At 40.3% G+C, this 24,089-nt stretch overlaps 1 protein-coding gene across 1 annotated transcript in view; it reads left to right on the forward strand.

Annotated features, from left to right (window-relative positions):
- LOC128638847 (uncharacterized) overlaps positions 1-22,036 on the forward strand; it is a 231,332-nt gene extending 209,296 nt beyond the window's left edge. The window contains exons 5-6 of the mRNA XM_053690982.1: positions 12,615-12,752; positions 21,782-22,036. Of these exons, the coding sequence (XP_053546957.1) occupies positions 12,615-12,752; positions 21,782-21,875 (232 nt within the window). The 3' untranslated portion in view covers positions 21,876-22,036. The remainder of the gene's footprint in view (positions 1-12,614; positions 12,753-21,781) is intronic.
- The last annotated feature ends 2,053 nt before the right edge of the window (positions 22,037-24,089 follow it).

The raw sequence follows: 24,089 nt of genomic DNA on the forward strand, positions 1-24,089 counted from the left end.
GCCTTCAAGCGTTTAGAAATTAGCATTTGAGACTACCTAGGTTTAGCTTATAACAAAGAATACCAAGAAAACAAAGAAAAATTGATGATAAACGTAAATTGAAAAGTTGTTTAAAATGACATGCTCTAGATGCTCTAGGGAGAGAGGTTCCGGAGGAGGAGCTAAGCGCACGCTGGAGAGTGCTGGCTCAGAGAACACCAGTCCCTAAGCCTTGGCGGAGCTTTTCCCGCGCCTTACCCCAAGCACTTGGGGTAGCTGCTTGGACAATCTGCTACATCGATGCCGGAACCTAGGCAGTGGAAAACCTAACCACTGCACTGACAACGGTCAGATTAAAAAAGAATGTATATCCCCTAACAGAACATTGTAAGACATGGGGTTTTTCTAGTTCTACCTCAAAACATACCTCCCCTTGACTGTTCTACCCCCTCTCCCACCGGTGCTGCGTGAGAGGTGGGTAGGTTTAAAAGACATTCTATAAAAATATCCCCCGGAGCTATGATCATAGGCCGCCTACACTATTAAAGGCATAACTAGGCGGAAAGCCTATAAACAACACGGCTAATGTCTTTCAGTAAGCCTCTGAGGTCCTGTTGAGGTGCTCCCGGGGAATCCTTTTTCAAACCGCCAAGATACAGTGCAGAGAGTAGAGGTAATAAAAAGTTTACGCTCACTAATTATAATAGCCCTCAAAACGAGCAGAAGAGCCTGAGGTCCCACGAATTCAGAAAAACTTACCGGAGCCATATCCTTGTGCCAGGTCCGGAGATCGGAGACGTCATCTGAGGGAGCCGCGGCGCATCTGCTGAGGCGTAGGAGACGTCGACAGGAACAGTTGGCATAGTGCGACCTGGTTATCGCTGCAGCCAAAACACTGTGATTGTTCTATTCGTGAGTAACGACCTCAGCTGCATTATGTTTGTCTCCCCTCCTCTCCCACCGGTGCTGCGTAAGAGGAGGCGAGGAGACCGCTTCAGAGCCTAGAAGTGTGGGTGAACACGGGTTTGAAGTTAGGTGGCTTTTCTTTCTCTTCTTGTGGTACTCACCAAACACAGGAAGAGGGTGCCGGGTCGAATCCAAGAGGCTGGTGTTAGTGAGAACCGCTACATGGAGATTACTGGCTCAACTTTCTCATGTATATAACTACAAAGAAACAGAATCGCTGGGGGTAAAGTATTGGTGTGTTTTTCTCTTACTGTGATCCATTAGAAACCACTGCAATCAGCTTTTTCAAGTGATATGCTTATAATGCCCTCTACAGCAGTATAACTTTTAAGGAAGATCTAATATTTAATAACTTTGGACAAAATTCTGGTGGCTGCAAAACAACACTAACAGCCATCTAGAAAGGAGAGACGCTCTTTGTCAAAGTAACACCTTTTATGTTTGTGCAAAATCTGTAATTATTTTTTTTCTTTTGGCAGATCCTGTTGGGTCTAAATAGAGCCTAAGACTGTTTGTTGCATGGTAAATGTACATAGCTGTGTGGGTTTTTTTTTTCCCTAGTTGTAAAGTTAAGACAGCATAAGCTTTCTATAGAACGTTAACTGCAAGTTGAGATGTGTTATATATACTAATGCACTATAGCAAATTGTACTTATACTTTGTTTTATGCCGCTTATAATAGTGGCAGGGCAAACTTAAAATAACTATAAATCACTGTAAAAAGTACAGATCAAGCTCCTATGTAACAGAGGCTATTTATAGATAAATTTAAGGTATAAGCCTTCTGACCTTAGCCAACTGTATACACTATTTTCTAATATTGCATTTGTAATAGGAACCATTGTTGCATAAAAATAAGAGATACTGTGTACACTTGCTAAGCTATGGATAGCCTTAGAGTGTTAAAAGGAGGATGTAATACTAGCAACTTGCCAAATTTATTTAAGTATTTTTTTGTAAACACTACTCTGGTATAGAAAACTTAATAGGACATTGTGGTCAAGTTTTTATTAAGGTTGGCTAATAGGATTGATAAAAGGTTCTATATGTTGTGAAATATAAGCTTCAGTTGTAAAAAGTGTCAGTTTGGGGTTTATAGTCTGCCAAAAAAGCGATTCAAATAATTATTTAAAGAAATAGGCAAATTATCACATTCCTGTGTTCATCTCATTAGTTAACTGAATCTTGTTAAGCAAAGCTAAGACAAGGGTTATATATATTAGACTGGCTGATAAGTCTAGAACAGGAAGGTCAGTATCTCAACTCTGTAAAAAGCAGAGCTTACAAGCTTATCCTAACTGGCCTGACTGGGATATTTAACTACAACAGAGAAATAGCAGTTTCCCCCTTCAAAAACTGTAAAGGATCCAGACTTAACATAAGCAGGGGGCAGGTGGGATTTCCTCCTTAGGCAAGTTCTCTAAAATTTAAAAAATGTGGGCTCTCTGACTGACGTGGGGACTCCCATACACAGAAATTATACTTATCACGTTATTAATTTAAGTCACACCCTCCCACCACCATTTCCTCACTCCCTTCCCTTCACCTCACTAATTCTCACTAAACTCCTCACTTTCCATTTTTTTTTTTCCTCCCCTTCACCTCCTCCTTTCCCTAACATGGAATTAGTGGATCACTATTCAGATTATTTTTACGGCACATGGACAAATTCCTTCATAGTTACCCCCGGACTCCTCCGCCAGCCATGGCAAAACTAAGAGAGAAAAAAAATAAAAACACTACAGAGATGGTTACTGAACCACAGTTAACCCCCATTAATATTCCAGTTATGAATGAACCCTTTAATATGCAGGTACTAGTAACAAGTATTGCAGAAGCTCTAAATCCTAAATTTGATGCCCTCAGAGAAGAGATCAAACAAGAGATCACATTGCTGTCTCAAGAACTGAGACATTTCACCAACAGAATTAATGAAGTAGAACAAAGGGTATCTGATCTCGGGGACCTTACTATTACTCATAGCATAAGCATAGAATCCACTGCAGCTAGTATATCTAAAATGCAAACAAAAATCGAAGATTTAGAAAACAGGGCCAGAAGAAACAATATCCGTATCATTGGATTACCAGAAGGAAAACAACCCAAGAATTTAAATCTATTTATTACTGATACTCTTGTCCAGCTACTCAAGATACCCCCCAGTAATTCTCAAATAGTGGTAGAAAGAGCCCATAGAATAGGGAAGACACAGGCTGATAACAGAGGTAACAACAGACCTAGGCCTGTAATAGCCAAATTGCTTAATTTTAACGATAAAGTAACACTTCTCCAACACTTCTGCAAGAATCAGCCTATTATGTTCAAAGAGAGCAAGATTCTCCTTTTCCAAGATTACTCAGCAGAAACATCATCTAAGAGGAGAAATCTTGCTCCAATTTGTTCTAAATTTATTCAGCAGGGCTATCAAGCCCTAATCAATTATCCTTCCAAACTGAAGGTTTTTGTTAAGGGAGAAGTATACTTGTTTGAAAATGCACAAGATGCAGAAAAATTATTGAACCAACTAAATGTTAGTGAGTAAACTAAGTAGCTATTAGGCAGTTAACATCTTTTGTTTGACATCTGTTTTTAAGTAAAAAGAATGTTAAGGAAATTGATTCAGAATATTAAGGGAAATTGTTTTTTTTTTTTATCTGTTTTTAAGTAAAAAGGATGTTAAGGAAATTGACTGAGAATATTAAGGGAAATTGTTTTTTTTTTCTCTCCCTTCCTTTGCCCCCTCCCCCACACCAGTATTAGTTATCTACTAAACAAAATAAATGGCAAATTTTAAAATTGTATCCTGGAATGTAGGAGGTATCACTACTCCTATAAAAAGGAAATCAATTATTACTCAATTAAGGAAAATGAAGACAGACATAGCTTTCCGTCAGGAAACGCATCTTAATTCAGAGGAGGTATTAAAATTAAAAACTTCATGGGTCAAGGAGGTAATTGCCTCATCAGGGCAGGGGAGGAAGAGAGGAGTAGCCATCTTAGTGGGGAAAAGGATTAACGCAGAAATACTGTATGTAGAAGTGGATCCGGAGGGGAGATCAGTGTTCTTAAAAATAAAAATTAATAATCGTATGTTCACTATGTACAATGTCTATGCGCCTAATACTCTTGAACCAGACTTTTGGAATAAATTGCAGACTGGGATACTCTATATATTGGAAGGTAATCTTATCCTTGCAGGAGATTTCAATATGGCCCCACAGTGTCCATTGGATAGGCTGAGACAAAACACAAAACAAAAAAAGCATAAAAAAGACAACCTGGAAACTAAACTTTATACTAGGCTTATGCAAAATCTGGGCATTAAGGATATATGGAGGATGCAAAACCCTGATGTTAGAGAATACACATGCTTATCCAAAGCTCATAAAACGTTATCAAGAATAGATCTGTTTCTGATAGACGAAAGATTGTGTACACTCGAGATTAAAGCAGATATACTTCCTATATGTTTATCCGATCATGGGCCGATTACCTTAGATCTTCACGATAGGCAGCATAAGTTTAAAATGAATCGTTTTTTTTTCCCCCACTTACTTAGCATCAGACATGAAATTCAAGAGCTGGTTGAGAGCCAAGTTTAATGACTATGATCTCTGCAACTCAGAGTACAGAGACCGTCCTGCCATATTTTGGGAGGCAGCGAAGGCGGTAATAAGAGGTGAAATTATAGCCTATACGGCTACATTAAATAAAAAAATGAAACAAAGAGAAAAGGAATTAACTAATGCAATAATAAATGCATATAACAGATTTTTCCTCGACCAAAACACATCTAATTGAGCTAAGTGTATTAGAGCAAAAAGTAATAAAGATGATTTTTTGCTATATAAAGAAACTCAGAATGAATTGAAACTGCATTCTAAACTTTATAAATATGGTAATAAATCTGGGAAACTCCTAGCTACGCTGGTCAAAAGTGAAAAAAAACCCTAGCTAATTGAAAAATTAGTTTTAGGAAAGAAGGAAGTAATTGAACAAAAGGAAATAGCAGAAGAATTGGAAAAATATTACCAAGAAATATATTGCTCTAGATCATCCGACTTAGCCCAAGCGGAAGACTTCTGGAGCAAAATATCAGTTCCCAAGATATCTACTGATATAGTTGAATCCCTCAATGCTCAAATCACAGTGGAAGAAATTAAAAAAACTATTTCTGATCTTGCCCTGAATAAAACCTCTGGGCCGGATGGATTACCTAACGAACTATATAAAATTCTAGCCTCAGAAATATCAGTATATCTCTGTAACCTATATAATTCTATCTATATAAATGGAGAAGAGGTGACAAAATCTTTCTCATCCTCTTATACAACCCTAATACTTAAAAGTGGGAAGGACCCAACCTTAAGGGAGTCATATAGGCCAATTGCATTACTAAACTCTGATTATAAGATCTTTACATCAATACTTGCTCAAAGGTTACAGACAGTGGCCTAGATTTGGAGTTCGGCGGTAGCCGTCAAAACCAGCGTTAGAGGCTCCTAACGCTGGTTTTGGCCGCCCGCTGGTATTTGGAGTCAGTGATTAAAGGGTCTAACGCTCACTTTTCAGCCGCGACTTTTCCATACCGCAGATCCCCCTACGCCATTTGCGTATCCTATCTTTTCAATGGGATCTTTCTAACGCCGGTATTTAGAGTCGTTTCTGAAGTGAGCGTTAGAGCTCTAACGACAAAACTCCAGCCGCCTGAAAATAGCAGGAGTTAAGAGCTTTCTGGCTAACGCCGGTTCATAAAGCTCTTAACTACTGTACCCTAAAGTACACTAACACCCATAAACTACCTATGTACCCCTAAACCGAGCTCCCCCCACATCGCCGCCACTCGATTAAAATTTTTAACCCCTAATCTGCCGACCGCCACCTACGTTATACTTATGTACCCCTAATCTGCTGCCCCTAACCCCGCCGACCCCTGTATTACATTTATTAACCCCTAACCTGCCCCCCACAACGTCGCCGCCAGCTACTTAAAATAATTAACCCCTAATCTTCCGACCGCAAAGCGCCGCCACCTACGTTATCCCTATGTACCCCTAATCTGCTACCCCTAACACCGCCGACCCCTATATTATATTTATTAACCCCTAATCTGCCCCCCTCAACGTCGCCGACACCTGCCTACACTTATTAACCCCTAATCTGCCGAGCGGACCGCACCGCTACTATAATAAAGTTATTAACCCCTAACCCGCCTCACTAACCCTATCATAAATAGTATTAACCCCTAATCTGCCCTCCCTAACATCGCCGACACCTACCTTCAATTATTAACCCCTAATCTGACGACCGGAGCTCACCGCTATTCTAATAAATTGATTAACCCCTAAAGCTAAGTCTAACCCTAACACTAACACCCCCCTAACTTAAATATAATTTACATCTAACGAAATTAATTAACTCTTATTAAATAAATGATTCCTATTTAAAGCTAAATACTTACCTGTAAAATAAATCCTAATATAGCTACAATATAAATTATAATTATATTATAGCTATTTTAGGATTAATATTTATTTTACAGGCAACTTGGTATTTATTTTAACTAGGTACAATAGCTATTAAATAGTTAAGAACTATTTAATAGCTACCTAGTTAAAATAATAACAAATTTACCTGTAAAATAAATCCTAACCTAAGATATAATTAAACCTAACACTACCCTATCAATAAAATAATTAAATAAACTACCTACAATTACCTACAATTAACCTAACACTACACTATCAATAAATTAATTAAACACAATTGCTACAAATAAATACAATTAAATAAACTAGCTAAAGTACAAAAAATAAAAAAGAACTAAGTTACAAAAAATAAAAAAATATTTACAAACATAAGAAAAATATTACAACAATTTTAAACTAATTACACCTACTCTAAGCCCCCTATTAAAATAACAAAGCCCCCCAAAATAAAAAATTCCCTACCCTATTCTAAATTAAAAAAGTTACAAGCTCTTTTACCTTACCAGCCCTGAACAGGGCCCTTTGCGGGGCATGCCCCAAGAATTCAGCTCTTTTGCCTGTAAAAAAAAACATACAATACCCCCCCCCCAACATTACAACCCACCACCCACATACCCCTAATCTAACCCAAACCCCCCTTAAATAAACCTAACACTAAGCCCCTGAAGATCTTCCTACCTTGTCTTCACCATACCAGGTTCACCGATCCGTCCTGGCTCCAACATCTTCATCCAACCCAAGCGGGGGTTGGCGATCCATCATCCGGTGCTGAAGAGGTCCAGAAGAGGCTCCAAAGTCTTCCTCCTATCCGGCAAGAAGAGGACATCCGGACCGGCAAACATCTTCTCCAAGCGGCATCTTCGATCTTCTTCCATCCGGTGCGGAGCGGGTCCATCTTGAAGCAGACGACGCGGATCCATCCTCTTCTTCCGTTGTCTCCCGACGAATGACGGTTCCTTTAAGGGACGTCATCCAAGATGGCGTCCCTCGAATTCCGATTGGCTGATAGGATTCTATCAGCCAATCGGAATTAAGGTAGGAATTTTCTGATTGGCTGATGGAATCAGCCAATCAGAATCAAGTTCAATCCGATTGGCTGATCCAATCAGCCAATCAGATTGAGCTCGCTATCTATTGGCTGATCGGAACAGCCAATAGAATGCGAGCTCAATCTGATTGGCTGATTGGATCAGCCAATCGGATTGAACTTGATTCTGATTGGCTGATTCCATCAGCCAATCAGAAAATTCATACCTTAATTCCGATTGGCTGATAGAATCCTATCAGCCAATCGGAATTCGAGGGACGCCATCTTGGATGACGTCCCTTAAAGGAACCGTCATTAGTCGGGAGACAACGGAAAAAGAGGATGGATCCGCGTCGCCTGCTTCAAGATGGACCCGCTCCGCACCGGATGGAAGAAGATCGAAGATGCCGCTTGTTGAAGATGTTTGTCGGTCCGGATGTCCTCTTCTTGCCGGATAGGAGGAAGACTTTGGAGCCTCTTCTGGACCTCTTCAGCACCGGATGATGGATCGCCAACCCCCGCTTGGGTTGGATGAAGATGTTGGAGCCAGGACGGATCGGTGAACCTGGTATGGTGAAGACAAGGTAGGAAGATCTTCAGGGGCTTAGTGTTAGGTTTATTTAAGGGGGGTTTGGGTTAGATTAGGGGTATGTGGGTGGTGGGTTGTAATGTTGGGGGGGGGGTATTGTATTTATTCTTTTACAGGCAAAAGAGCTGAAATTCTTGGGGCATGCCCCGCAAAGGGCCCTGTTCAGGGCTGGTAAGGTAAAAGAGCTTGTAACTTTTTTAATTTAGAATAGGGTAGGGAATTTTTTATTTTGGGGGGCTTTGTTATTTTATTAGGGGGCTTAGAGTAGGTGTAATTAGTTTAAAATTGTTGTAATATTTTTCTTATGTTTGTAAATATTTTTTTATTTTTTGTAACTTAGTTCTTTTTTATTTTTTGTACTTTAGCTAGTTTATTTAATTGTATTTATTTGTAGCAATTGTGTTTAATTAATTTATTGATAGTGTAGTGTTAGGTTAATTGTAGGTAATTGTAGGTAGTTTATTTAATTATTTTATTGATAGGGTAGTGTTAGGTTTAATTATATCTTAGGTTAGGATTTATTTTACAGGTAAATTTGTTATTATTTTAACTAGGTAGCTATTAAATAGTTCTTAACTATTTAATAGCTATTGTACCTGGTTAAAATAATTACAAAGTTGCATGTAAAATAAATATTAATCCTAAAATAGCTACAATGTAATTATAATTTATATTGTAGCTATATTAGGATTTATTTTACAGGTAAGTATTTATCTTTAAATAGGAATCATTTATTTAATAAGAGTTAATTAATTTCGTTAGATGTAAATTATATTTAAGTTATGGGGGTGTTAGTGTTAGGGTTAGACTTAGCGTTAGGGGTTAATACATTTATTAGAATAGCGGTGAGCTCCGCTCGGAAGATTGGGGTTAATAATTGAAGGTAGGTGTCGGCGATGTTAGGGAGGGCAGATTAGGGGTTAATACTATTTATGATAGGGTTAGTGAGGCGGATTAGGGGTTAATAACTTTATTATAGTAGCGGTGCGGTCCGCTCGACAGATTAGGGGTTAATAAGTGTAGGCAGGTGTCGGCAACGTTGAGGGGGGCAGATTAGGGGTTAATAAATATAATATAGGGGTCGGCGATGTTAGGGCAGCAGATTAGGGGTACATAGGGATAACGTAGGTTGCGGCGGTTTACGGAGCGGCAGATTAGGGGTTAAAAAAAATATGCAGGTGTCAGCGATAGCGGGGGCGGCAGATTAGGGGTTAATAAGTGTAAGGCTAGGGGTGTTTAGACTCGGGGTACATGTTAGAGTGTTAGGTGCAGACGTAGGAAGTGTTTCCCCATAGGAAACAATGGGGCTGCGTTAGGAGCTGAACGCTGCTTTTTTGCAGGTGTTAGGTTTTTTTTCAGCTCAAACAGCCCCATTGTTTCCTATGGGGATATCGTGCACGAGCACGTTTTTGAGGCTGGCCGCGTCCGTAAGCACCGCTGGTATCGAGAGTTGCATTTGCGGTAAAAATGCTCTACGCTCCTTTTTTGGAGCCTAACGCAGCATTTGTTTGAACTCTCGATACCAGAGTTAATTTTATGGTGCGGCCAGAAAAAAGCCCGCGGAGCGTTAACAGCCCTTTTACCGCCGAACTCCAAATCTAGGCCAATATTAGGTGATATCATCCATAGAGATCAAGCCGTTTTTTTAAATGCTCGAAATTCAGCAGCCAAAATTAGAGAGGTTCTGGTAACATCAGAATACTTCTTTCATGAGGAGGGGGAGGGGGGGAAGGCCCTTACCAGATTTAGCGGTTATTTCAGTCGATGCCGAGAAGGCCTTTGACTCTGTTCAATATGATCATCTGTTTGTCTCTTTAGAAAAGTTCAGCCTCACAGGAAGTTTTCTTGCCTTTATTAAAAACCTATACAATAGACCATACACAAAGCTTATTGTAAACAATCTATTCTCTTCTCAGATTATACTAGGCAGGGGAACTCGTCAGGGCTGCCCCCTCTCCCCCCTCCTCTTTAACCTCTGTATTGAATCCTTGGCAATTGCAATCAGGCAACATATTGAAGGCATTAAAATAGGAAATTACGAGATAAAGTTAGCTTTATATGCAGACGATATCCTTATATATTTATCAAATAGTGAAATCAACGTTCCTAAATTATTACAAATTATTGGCCAGTTTGGCTCCTTTTCGGGCTACAAAGTGAATACCATGAAGTCAGAACTGTTTTGGATCAGGAAAAACATTTCCTCCCCTAGTAATATCCCCTTTCGTTTAGTGAAAGATTCATTCAAGTATCTGGGTATTAATATTCAGAGTGACCCTAAAGATCTATATAAGCTTAATATCCCACCAATTATATTAACATTTAGAGAAAAGCTTAGAAACTGGGAGAGTCTGCCACTCTATATTGCTGGACGGATAGCATTATTCAAGATGGTTCTTCTTCCCAAATTGCTTTACGTTTTACAAAATACAGCAATAATGCTCTTAGAAAAAGATATACGGTTGATAAATAGCCTGCTTAGGAAGTTTATTTGGCAAAAAACCAGACCCAGGATAGCACTGAATAAATTAACATCTTCAAAAATCTATGGGGGTTTTGCATTACCAGATCTAAGGCTGTATAATTTGGCTTTCTTGGCGCGGATTGCAGCTTATTGGATTCTCTCTAAGGATTATGTTTTGAACAATAAACTTGAGGAGAAAATTTGTTATCCATATTTACCCACAGCTGTTTTACATTGTGAATCTAAAGAGTGGCCAACTAATATTAGAGTACTTAAAATGTTTCTCAATCCTCTGAAGGCCTGGAAGAGAATAGGAAAGATCTTGGATATAAACTGTCAGGTATCACAATACCTACCCCTAATAGGCAATCCTGAATTCCAGGCAAGCCTGGACTCACCTGTGATTAAAAATTGGCATATTTTAGGATTAGATAGACTTATATATTTTGTGGATCAAGATAGAAAATGTATCAAAACTTTTGATAATCTTAAAAATAATTTCAACCTCTCAAATAAAGACTTCTTTGCATATTTACAAACAAGACACTACATTACTGATATGATGCGGAAAACAAAATGGCGATGGCATTTAGGCAGCTTAGAGGGATGGCTTGTTCTGGTAAAGAATGGGTTGACATCAATTGCCCCATGCTACCATCTTTTGGGGGATGACAAAGAGAAAAGTCTCCTTGAAAAATTAGCCCAGGATTGGAACTTAGTTTTAGCGCAAGATCATATCGATAACCAATTCATAAAAACATCCATTTGTAGAGTGTCCCAGGCTACAATTTCAGCTACCTGGAGAGAGGCTCATTTAAAACTTATCCATAGATACTACTATACTCCTGAAAAAGCATTTAAGCTTAAGAATTCAAATTTTGATAAATGTCCTAAATGCTCTATGAAGGCTGCAAATCTGAGGCACATGATCTGGGACTGTCCTTTGATTAGACAGTCATGGTACAAAATCGAATATTGGGCAAAAATCTCACTTAAAATCTCCCCGCAGGATCTATCATTAACCCAGGTCATATTCTGCCTAAATAATCAAAAGGAACAGTTACCTAATGGAAAATTAATTATTTCAATTATTCTAGCAGTCAGATACTTAATTTTCAAGAAATGGAAGTCAAGAAAGTTACCAACAGTGTTAGAGATTAAGAATTTTTTAAAGAAACAATGCATTCTAGAGCAGCGAGACATTAATATTGATGAGGAACCAGATATTAAGTCCTTCTTTAAAAAATGGGCACCTTTTATCAAATCGCTTACAAGGCTAGAAATTGACCAAATAATATATCCTTTCCAAAACTCAGAACTGGTACTCTTAGGAATATGGTAAAGTGGTAGGAATATGGTATAATGAGAGGTAATGTATCTGCCGCTGGTATGGTGTGGGGCTTTCCCTTTTTTTTTTTCCCCCTTGGTCTTGATAGTATATATATATATATGTCGTAAGGGGAAGGAGTAGTGGGAATGAACGCTGTTGGTTCAATTCCCGCTTGTGTTTTGTTGTTTTTTTTGACCGTATGCAGGAAGCTGGGGTAAGGGGGGGGAAGGGAAGGAGAGAAGGAAGGAAAAATTATAAAGAAAAGTATATTCAACAGAAAAATTATAAGACTTAGACATGACAGAGTGAAATTTAATTAATATAGGCAGAAAGAGTTTATAAAATATTAGGGGCCTTTCCTTTTCTGTCGAGTGCTGATTGAGGTTGAGCCTCTAACTAACTAACTATTTGTTTATTCCTTTTTTGCCCTTTTTTCTTTCTTTTTTTGTCTTTCTGAAATCATGTGGAAAATGTATAAACTGTTGAATATAATAAAAAATGATTTAAGAAAAATGACATGCTCTATCTGAATCATGAAAGCTAATTTTGACTAGACTGTCCCTTTAACACCTTAAATTCACACAGTTATTGTCTACTCTAGATAATATCATTCTAGATTTATTGGGTCAAGCTCCTGTCTGGAACTTCAGTTATCCATTCTGTAGGTTCTAATACTAGTAATAAGAATAATTTCTTCAGAGATTACTGTCTGCTATGTAACTAAGCTTAGTGAATATTATTTTCTCTTTATGCCTTTATTTATTTTGCAGGATTACCAATGTACCACACACTGTTCCAATGACCCTGCAAGATATTATGGGATTCATCAGATCATTTTACATGTCCCATGTTTTTGCTGAGCAAGATCCACATGGAGCCAAGGAATTCCATCTAAAGAATGAGCAAAGGTACATAATAGAACAATCCTGTAAAAACAAGCCTCCTGTGATTTCCTGGAGACTATCTGGGATTGGGAGGCAGTGATGTTGCGAACAGTTCGCCGGAGAACAGTTCCCGGCGATCTTAGCTTGTTTGCATTTGCGCGGCGGTCGAACATATGCGATGTTCGATCCGCACCCTATTCATCATTATTGAGTAAACTTTGACCCTGTATCTCACAGTCTGCAGACACATTTCAGCCAATCAGTAACAGACACTCCCTCCCAGAGCCTCCCAGCTCCTGGGCAGCAGCCATTTTAGATTCATTCTGATCCTGCATTCTTAGTGAGAGGAGTGATAGTGCTGCTGCTGCTGATTTTTTAGGGAAATTGATAGTTAGGCTAGTGTATTCAGTGTCCACTACAGTCCTGAAGGACTCATCTGATCTCTGCTGTAAGGACAGCACCCCAAAAAGCCCTTTTTAGGGCTAGAACTTAAGTTGTTTTTTGTGATCTAATTGCATTTGCCTGCCTCTCAGCCTGTGTGTGAGGCTCACAGCATATACTGTGCCTACCTGATCACTGCCACCACTCATATCTGGTGTAACATTAGTGTAAATTAAAAAAAAAAAATGTTTACATCAGTTTGCTAGTGTAATCTAATTTCAGTTGCCAGCAGGCCTGTGTATCAGGCTTACAGCATATACTGTGCCTAATTGCTCTGTGCCACCACTCATATCTGGTGTAACATTAGTGTAATTTAAAAAAAAAAAACTTTTACATCAGTCTGCTAGTGTAATCTAATTTCAGTTTCCAGGCCAGCCTGCCACTGCCAGCCTCAGTGCCACCACTCATATCTGTTGTAGCCTTAGTGTAAATTTTTTTAAAAAAAAAACTTTTACATCAGTCTGCTAGTGTTATTTAATTTTAGTTGCCAGGCCAGCCTGCCACTAGTGCCAGCCTGTGTGTCAGGCTCACAGCATATACTGTGCCTACTTCCTCAGTGGCACCACTCATATCTGTTGTAACATTAGTGTAACTTTTTTAAAAAAAACTTTTACATCAGTCTGCTAGTGTTATTTAATGGCAGTTACCTGCCTGCCAGCGTGTGTGCCAGGCCCACTTTCCAACTAGTGCCACCAATCATATTTGTTATAACAGTAGTGTAATTTTTTAAAAAAACAAAACTTTTTTGACTGTGAAACATCAGTCTGCTAGTGTAATCTAATTGAAGTTGCCTGCCTGCCAGCATGTGTGCCAGGCCCACTTGCCAAGTTAGTGGCACCACTCATATTTGTTGTAACAGTAGTGTAAATATTTTAAAAAAAAACTTTTTTGACTGTGAAACATCAGTCTGCTAGTGCAATCTAATTGCAGTTGCCTGCCTGCCAGCGTGTGTGCCAGACCCACTTGCCAAGTTAGTGGCACCACTCATATTTGTTGTAACAGTAGTGTAAATATTTAAAAAAAAACTTTTTTGACTGTGAAACATCAGTCAGCTAGTGTAATCTAATTGCAGTTGCCTGCCTGCCAGCGTGTGTGCCAGGCCCACTTGCCAACTAGTGCCACCAATCATATTTGTTATAACAGTAGTTTAAATATTTTAAAAAAAAACTTTTGTGACTGTGAAACATCAGTCAGCTAGTGTAATCTAATTGCAGTTGCCTACCTGCCAGCGTGTGCCAGGCCCACTTGCCAAATTAGTGCCACCACTCATATTTGTTGTAACAGTAGTGTAAATATTTTAAAAAAAAACTTTTTGGACTGTGAAACATCAGTCTGCTAGTGTAATCTTATTGCAGTTGCTTGCCTGCCAGCGTGTGTGCCAGGCCCACTTGCCAAGTTAGTGGCACCACTCATATTTGTTGTAACAGTAGTTTAAATATTTAAAAAATAAACATTTTTGACTGTGAAACATCAGTCTGCTTTTTTGTGTCAGGCTCACAGCGTATACTGTGCCCACTTGCCCAGTGCCACCACTCATATATTGTTTAATAGTAGTGTAAGTGTACATTTAAAAAAAAAAATGACAGGCAGAGGCAGGCCACCCCGCAGGTGCCATCGTGGTCGTGATTCCCTTTGACCCTACAATAATCCACAGTGTTTAGAGGCCACGTGCCATGAACACGAAAAGTTCTGAGGAGGACCAAGTTGACTGGCTAACACAGGACACCCAATCTTCTACAGCTTCTGCTCGGAACCTTGACGCACCATCCACATCCCGCTTAGCTTCGGGCACCTCTCAAGTGACCAGTGCCACTCGTCCGCCTGCCGCCACCACCAACACTAGCACCACAGCCGCTTTACTTGATCTGTCAGAGGAGTTATTGACACATCAGTTGGAAGAAATTAGTGATGCGCAACCATCATTGACAGAGGATGTAGGTAACAGTGATATGTCTCAGTCAGGCAGCATTACAGACATGGACGTACGGTGTGATGATGATGGTGATGTTGTACCCACTGCTGCTTCCTTTGTTGATTTGTCAGATACAAGTGAAGCGGTTGATGATGATGCTTCCGTGGATGTCACGTGGGTGCCCGCTAGAAGAGAAAAAGAAGAGGGGGAAAGTTCAGATGGGGAGACAGAGAGGAGGAGGAGATAAATTGGAAGCAGGGGGCGGTCGTCGCAAGGAGCTAGTGGCACATTCAGACTGCATGCATCGGCACCTGGGGTCAGCCAGACAGCAAGCTAATCAACGCATGCTGTTGCCACCACCAGAATGCCATCATCGCAGAGCTCAGCAGTGTGGCGTTTTTTGTGTGTCTGCCTCTGACAACAGCGATGCTGTTTTGTGATGTGAGACCCGTGCCAAACAAAACTGAGTCATGGGAGGTCCAACACCCACCTAGGTACAACTGCTTTGAGAAGGCACATGGTCTCACATCACAAACGCCGATGGGATGAACACATGAGTAGAAGCAGCACACAAACTCAAAGCCGCCATCCTCCTCCTGGTCCTGCATCTTCAGCCACGTCAACCACTGCTGTACTCATTGCCCCCTCTCAACCATCCGCCACTCAGTCTCTCTTATGTAGCAGTTCCTGGTCATCTGCCCACAGTCAGGTGTCTGTCAAGGACATGTTTGAGTGTAAGAAGCCAATATCCCAAAGTCACCCCCTTGCCGGCGTCTGAGAGCTGGCTTGTCTGAACTCTTAGCCTGCCAGCTTTTACCATACAAGCTGGTGGAGTCTGAGGCGTTAAAAAAAATTGTATCTATTGGAACACCACAGTGGAAGGTACCCGGCTGAAATTTCTTTTCACAAAAGGCAATCCCCAACCTGTACTCCATTGTGCAAAAGGAAGTAATGGCATGTCTGGCACACAGCGTTGGGGCAAGGGTCCATCTGACCACTGATAGCTGGTCTGCAAAGCATGGTCAGGGCAAGTATATCACCTACACTGTGCATTGGGTAAACCTGCTGATGGCTGACAAGCATGGAATGCGTGGCTCTGCAGAGGAGTTGGTGACACCGCCACGACTTGCAGGCAGGCCTGCTGATACCTCCTCTACTCCTCCTACTCCATCCTCTTCCATAACCTCTTCCTCGGCTGAGTCCTCTTCTGCTGCTGCGTCTTGCTCCACATCAACGGCACCCCCCCAGCTCCCCAGGTACTATTCAACATCCCGGATACGGCAGTGTCACGCCGTCTTAGGGTTGACTTGCCTGAAAGTAGAGAGTCACACCGCACCAGCACTCCTGTCCGCCCTGAACGCACAGGTGGATCAGTGGCTGACTCAGCACCAACTGGAGATTGGCAAAGTTGTTTCTGGCAATGGAAGTAATTTGGTGGCGGCATTGAAATTGGGCAAGTTGACACATGTGCCGTGCATGGCACATGTGTGTAATCTGATTGTATAACGCTTTGTGCATAAGTACCCAGGCAGCGGCTTACAGGACGTCCTGAAGCAGGCCAGGAAGGTGTGTGGCCATTTCAGGCGTTCCTACATGGCCATGGCGCACTTGTCAGATATCCAGTGGTGAAACAAGTGAGGCTCTTGATTTGCGACAGCCCGACACGTTGGAATTCAACACTCCTAATGTTCGACCGCCTGCTCCAACAAGAAAAAGCTGTCAACGAGTTTTTATATGACCGGGGTGCTAGGACAGCGTCTGGGGAGCTGGGGATTTTTTTGCCACGTTACTGGACGCTCATGCGCAATGCCTGTAGGCTCATGCGTCCTTTTGAGGTGGTGACAAACCTAGTCAGTCGCACCAAAGGCACCATCAGCGACATGATACCACTTGTTTTCTTCCTGGAGCGTGCCCTGCGAAGAGTGCTGGATCAAGCCGTAGATGAGCATGAAGAGGAAGAGTTGTGGTCTCCATCACCACCAGAAACAGCCTTATCAGCATTGTTTGCTGGACCAGCGGAAACGCAGGAAGAGGATTGTGAGGAAGAGGAGTCAGAGGAGGAATGTGGCTTTGAGGAGGAGGAGGAAGACCAAGCACAACAGGCATCCCAGGGTGCTCATTGTTGTCACCTATCTGGTACCCGTGGTGTTGTACATGGCTGGGGGGAAGAAGATACCTTCAGTGAGATCAGTGAGGACGAGGAACGGGACATGAGTAGCTTGGCATCCAACCTTGTGCAAATGGGGTCTTTCATGCTGTTGTTCCTGTTGAGGGACACTTGTAAAAAAAAAGCTGAAGGAGAACGAACTGTACTGGGTGTCCACGCTACTAGACCCCCGGTATAAGCATAAAGTGACTGAAATGTCACCGAATTCCTGCAAGTCAGAAAGGATGGAGCAGTTCAAAAATAAATTAAAAAGTATGCTTTACACGGTGTATAAGGGTGATGTCTCAGCACAATGGGAATCTAACAGGGGAAGAGATGAAAGTAATCCTCCTCCTCCCACGACCACACCGGCAAGGACAGGACGCTTTCCAGACATGTTGTTGATGGAAGACATGCGGACCTTTTTAACTCCTATGCATCATCACAGCCCTTTGGGATCCAGCCTCAGAGAATGACTCAACTGACAGGTAGCAGACTACCTCCCATTAACTGTGGATCTCAACACTCTGAGGAGTGATGGACCCCTTGACTACTGGGTGTGCAGGCTTGACCTGTGGCCTGAGCTATCCCAATTTGCAATTGAACTTCTGGCCTGTCCCGCTTCAAGTGTCCTGTCAGAAAGTACCTTCAGTGCAGCAGGAGATATTGTCACTGAGAAGAGAAGTCGCCTAGGTAAAAAAAGTCTTGATTATCTCACCTTTATTAAAATGAATGAGAGATGATCCTGAAGGGACTGACATTGGGTGATACATTCGAGTAAAAAAGGCCTGATGAGATGAGCTGCCTTGGGCTAAAAATGGTACGCATGCTGCTGTGTTTTATCTTCGAATGCCGAATGACTTGCGTGACTTATCCGCCAACAACTAGGGTTCAAGCCAAAATGTTTTATGGCACTTTCTAACTGTCAAACAAACAGCAATTTTTCTGGCCGCTGCTACAGCAGCGGCTGCAACAATACCTAATTTTTCAGGCATGTGTACATGCCTAATCTTTCTGGCCTCTGGTGCTGCACTGTGGCTTCAAAACCCAAACCAAAAAAAAGGCACATAACAGGGATTAAACTGCTAAGAATACTACTACTTAACACACCACTCATATCTGGTGGCACAGTAGATTGCATGCGCAGTGCCCCAAATTTGAAGTAGGAGGACCGACCAAGCATCTTTTTCCATCTCCCGGTTCCTAAAAAATTATCTACGGGTTCCTAAAAATGATGCCATACCTGTACTCGATTGTGCAAAAGGAAGTCATGGCATTTGGGGTCTTTCATGCTGTCGTGCCTGTTGAGGGTCGGGGACCCTCGTAAAAAAAGGCTGAAGGAGAACGACCTGTACTGGGTGTCCAAGCATCTTTTTCCATCTCCCGGTTCCTAAAAAATATCTCCGGGGTTCCTAAAATCGATGCCATACCTGTACTCAATTGTGCAAAAGGAAGTCATTGCATATGGGGTCTTTCATGCTGTTGTGCCTGTTGAAGGTCGGGGACCCTCCTATAAAAAGGCTGAAGGAGAACGACCTGTACTGGGTGTCCAAGCATCTTTTTCCATCTCCCGGTTCCTAAAAATTATCTCAGGGTTCCTAAAATCGATGCCATACCTGTACTCGATTGTACAAAAGGAAGTCATGGCATATGGGGTCTTTCATGCTGTCATGCATGTTGAGGGTCGGGGACCCTCATATAAAAAGGCTGAAGGAGAACGACCTGTACTGTGTCCAAGCATCTTTTTCCATCTCCTGGTTCCTAAAATCCATGCCATATACACGTCCCCTGATAGGGGACACCGCAGTGGAAGGTACCCGGCCACAATTTCTTTGCACAAAAGTCAATCTCGGACCCCAACCTGTACTCGATTGTGCAAAAGGAAGTAACCTTACCATGGGTCCCAGACCGCACGTCTTTGTAATTCTCTGTCTGGGAAATTATATATCTATCAAATCTATCTATTTATCTATCAAATCTATCTAACTATCAATCGTATCTATCAAATGTATATTGCATCTATTGATCTATGTAATTCGTATCTATTATATGTATATTGCATCTATTGATCTATGTAATCTATGTATCTATCTATCTATCAAATCTATCTATCTCGTGGTTGTGCAAATGGAATGTTTGTGGTTGTTTGCGGTGCGTTACACGGAGAGTTTGGTCTGTCACTTTGAAGCGGGCGTAACCCTTACACTATAAAGAAACAGAGAAGGTGCCACATAGCATAATTCTGTTTGGTATACCAAATTCAGAGTTGTAACTCAAATGCACTCACGTGTTAAAAAGCACCAAGATGTAGTGCTGACTAGGCAGACCGGAACCTCAGAGTTGTCCGGTAAACTCTCCTCTCAGGCTAAAGCTCTCAGCAGCCAGGGTAGTAGTCACCAGCAACGTTAAGGTGTATGGATGTCAGGATAGGCACTAAAACTCCTCCAGCACTTGGAGAGTTAGTCCAAACAGGGATATCCAAATAAAAAGCAATGTAGCAAGTTTGTATCAATAAAAGTGTTTATTTAAACACATTAAAAACATCTAAAAATCTGATTCAGCCTGAGGAAACAGTACATGATACTGAGAAACGCGTAGCTGTGTTTTTAATGTGTTTAAATAAACACTTTTATTGATACAAACTTGCTACATTGCTTTTTATTTGGATATCCCTGTTTGGACTAACTCTCCAAGTGCTGGAGGAGTTTTAGTGCCTATCTTGACATCCATACATCTTAACGTTGCTGGTGACTACTACCCTGGCTGCTGAGAGCTTTAGCCTGAGAGGAGAGTTTACCGGACAACTCTGAGGTTCCGGTCTGCCTAGTCAGCACTACATCTTGGTGCTTTTTAACACGTGAGTGCATTTGAGTTACAACTCTGAATTTGGTATACCAAACGGAATTATGCTATGTGGCGCCTTCTCTGTTTCTTTATAGATTAATTCGTTGTGGATGGCCTTATACATCGAGGAGAGCTGCCTTACATCCTCATAATTATTGGGGACTCTGATAGATCTTTTTGGACTTTCGAATTTGTCTATTGGGACACTATCATTTTATACAGGTTCTTTTTTCTGTAAATCTTCTATATTTTATATGCTTGTATGCCCATACAAATGTGATATTTCTTTCTGATATTAATATATTTAGAACTGAGTGTATCATCATCCTTGTATATTTAGTTACCTAGCATATTTAGATAGCGCCCCTATTTTATATATATTGAATCGCACATACCTTATAATTGGGTGTGTGTATATATATATATATATATATTATTTACTGTAACCCTTACACTACCTGATCGATAAAACATCATACCTGATGTTTTAAAGCACGTTATTCCAAACAATTTAGGAATGTTAAGTGATTTAGGCCCTTTATGGCTTAAAACCAGACTCTGCATCAACTATGTAATTTTCCGTGGGAGTTTTGCCATGGATCCCCCTCCGGCATGCCACAGTCCAGGTGTTAGTCCCCTTGAAACAACTTTTCCATCACTATTGTGGCCAGAAAGAGTCCCTGTGGGTTTTAAAGTTCGCCTGCCTTATGAAGTCAATGGCGGTTCGCCCAGTTTGCCGGTTCGCGAACAGTAGCGGAAGTTCGAGTCTGCCGTTCGCGAACCGAAATTTTTAGGTTCACGACATCACTATTGGGAGGTGCGGGGTTTAGTCAGGGAGATATGGGACAGAACTATGTTAGGGGTTGAGGTAGGAGTTGGTGGATCACGGTGTGGCTAAATGGTCCTAGTCATAGTGCACTTTTCATAAGGCTGCAGGGGCCATAATCTTATTTGAAATCTCATATGGGCTTATATCTTGCATGATAAAACTGCAGAGCTTTGTATTCTATCTTAAAGGGACACTGAGCCCAAAAATGTTCTTTTGTGATTCAGGTAGCGCATGCAATTTTTAGCAACTTTCTAATTTACTCCTACTATCAAAGTGTCTTCATTCTCTTGGTATCTTTATTTGAAAAGCAAGAATGTAAGTTTAGATGCCGGACTATTTTTGGTGAACAACCTGGGTTGTCCCTGCTGATTGGACAGCACCAACAAACAAGTGCTGTCCAAGGTCTGAACCAACAATTGACTGGCTTCTTAGCTTAGATTCCTTCTTTTTCAAATAAAGATCGAAAGAGAACAAAGAAAATTTAATTATAGGAGTAAATTAGAAAGTTGCTTGAAATTACATGCTCTATATGAATCTATGAATTTATTTTTTACAATAATATCCCTTTTTTCAGTAATATACTCTAAGACAAGCAAAAACAGGCATTTTTTGACCCATTAAGGGCCAGATTACAAGTGGAGCACTATTTAACACTCCCGCCCAAATGTTCAATGCAATAGAAATAAGCGTAATTTAGTACGATTGGGTTGATTAACACCCCCTATTGGCCACGAGTCTGAAGGGGGGGCGTTGCACCAGCAGATATATATATATATATTGCCCTACTCGTAATCTGGCCGTAAAACATTTTACTTACCATACTTTGCACAGTTTCTGATCTGACTATTTTTACACTTAAATATTCTTCTTAACCCTTGCAGATTTCAGGAGATCCTGGGAGCAGATTTTAATAAAGCTGTCATGAAATTCCACCTCAAATATAACTGTGTCCTCGCTTACAAGTCCTCTAAGTAGGCAGAGTTGAAAACAAAGAACTGGAAAAGATGTAGATCTACAGAGTGAAAAGAAATTAATTACATTTCTTTTGTTATTTTTAAGGTTTACAAATAAAAATATTTTGTTTTTAAATTAAACCTTGTTTTCAAATATATATATTAAAGTGATTTACGACTGCAGCATGGTTGAATTTACAAGTTCTTTGTGTGAGTACAGAGTAACTCGTCACTTCTGTGGGACAGAACAAAAAACAAACATAAGAGACAGCAGGTGCAACACGAGAGTGAGATGCTAGTTGAACAAATATGCTAAACATTTTTTAAAAAAATTGTTGATTATGGGCATCAAAAAGTCACTCAAATGAATGCTTATGGTAGGTTATAAAGAGCACATTTCCAGGGGGTTATTTATTGTATCTGAAAATTGTGGTTTTCCAATTCTGAGAAATTAAATTGCACACTGCCAAGCCTAACCCTGCCACATACATGTCCCTAGCTGGCCTAAGCAGAGAAGGTAAGATACTGCAAAACAACGCATGGTTTGCTAACAAAATAACAGTGACAAGCCTTGTCGAAAACAGTAACAAGTCTCATTTGGCCCCTTCAAGTATGGCAAGTGAAGTTTTACAAAGCCCAAAACTTGGTTCCTTCTTCTTCCTGCATAAATACACTCCTTGGGAAATTAAAGTACTCTTTAAACTTTCTGTACAACATTTATACCCCAAGTATATACTACTATATTCTGACATTTGTCCTAAAAACTATTCCTTTCAAGATTACATCCATCTCCTCTTGAAATGCAGCTTCAGTATTAACATGTCCAAAGTTCATGTACTGTCTATAATTGTAATATAGCAGTGTAAGAGCCACATAAACTCTTTCACTATTTCAATAGTTGTCAGTTGTTTAATCAAACACAGTTCAGGCTGGTTCCTGCAAATGTGGGGTCTCTTATGTCACCAACCTCTTTCAGACTTCATATCTTTTTTTCATAAACTAATTAAATAAAATGAAGCAACACTGCAAACTATGTTGCTTTTTCCTGTAAAAGTATATTGCTTTTGCTGTAACAATTGTGCTTATCCTATCCCACAGAGGATGAAAGTCAAAAAAGCTGTACATTTCCGAACAAAGCTATAAAATATACCATAGGCTTAAATTATAGATGCCCATAAGGTTGCCAAGGTGCCATGTTGTTAAGGCAAGATCATGTCCTGTAGAATCTCACATTATCCTTTTTTTCTAGTCTTTCATTAAAGTATGTTCCTGACATTAACATATATAGTTCTATTAAGTGTTTCGATACATGATATCTCTCAACACAAACAAAAACTGTTAACAAATGCATCTTATTCCAAAAATTCTTTTCTGTATTCAGATATATATATTACATTTATACTTTCTAAATATACAATTTTTATAGTGCAGTGCATAAAAGTGCAGCTGACAAATCTTGCATATATATAAAATAGGGGTAAAATAGGGAATCCTTACAATGCATCCAATCCAGATAACTGGAGACAGTTCATGCTACACTTGCCAATAGGAAAGGGTATTTTGCATTCACTATAGACATCATTGAAAGGGCGACCTATACAGGGAACAAGGGATATTTATATAGGCAAATAAACGGGTTTTTAAATTTAGCCCACACTTAAGAGCTTAACCAACACATATGAACAAAAGCGAGACCTATCCTGGTAACCAGGGATATATATCTATACAGATAAAGGGGCTTTGAAATATAGCCCAACTTGAGATCACAGTGAACGCACAGAAACTGAAACTTCACATCGCAAAAGCATTTCTATTAAGTACATAGGAATAAATGTATCTTTTCTACAGTGGATTCACCTTTGAATCTTATACTGTTTGTACATAGTGATGTCATTAATGAAATAAACCAATCAATGAGCAGCCAGTTTACACACACCCTCCATGCAATCGGCAGGAGTTTTAAAAGTAAACTTAACAGCCCGATTCAATCAACACCACCTCTGATGAAAAAGCTTTTAATAGCTTCGAAACACGTCAGGCTCTAGAGGGTTTTGAAAGCGGCTGCTCATGTTTTTAAAGGACTGAAGCTTTTAATGTAAACGTTTTGGACACCTCTTGTGTCACGCTGTGTATGAAAGTGGAAGACTCGTACTGATTTTACATTTGTTACATGATGTGATGATACCTCATATATATTGAGGTCTTGTTTGTGAGTAATATTGTATCTTGTTTTAAA

Source organism: Bombina bombina, chromosome 1, assembly GCF_027579735.1.
Source record: "Bombina bombina isolate aBomBom1 chromosome 1, aBomBom1.pri, whole genome shotgun sequence".
Lineage (NCBI taxonomy): Eukaryota > Metazoa > Chordata > Amphibia > Anura > Bombinatoridae > Bombina > Bombina bombina.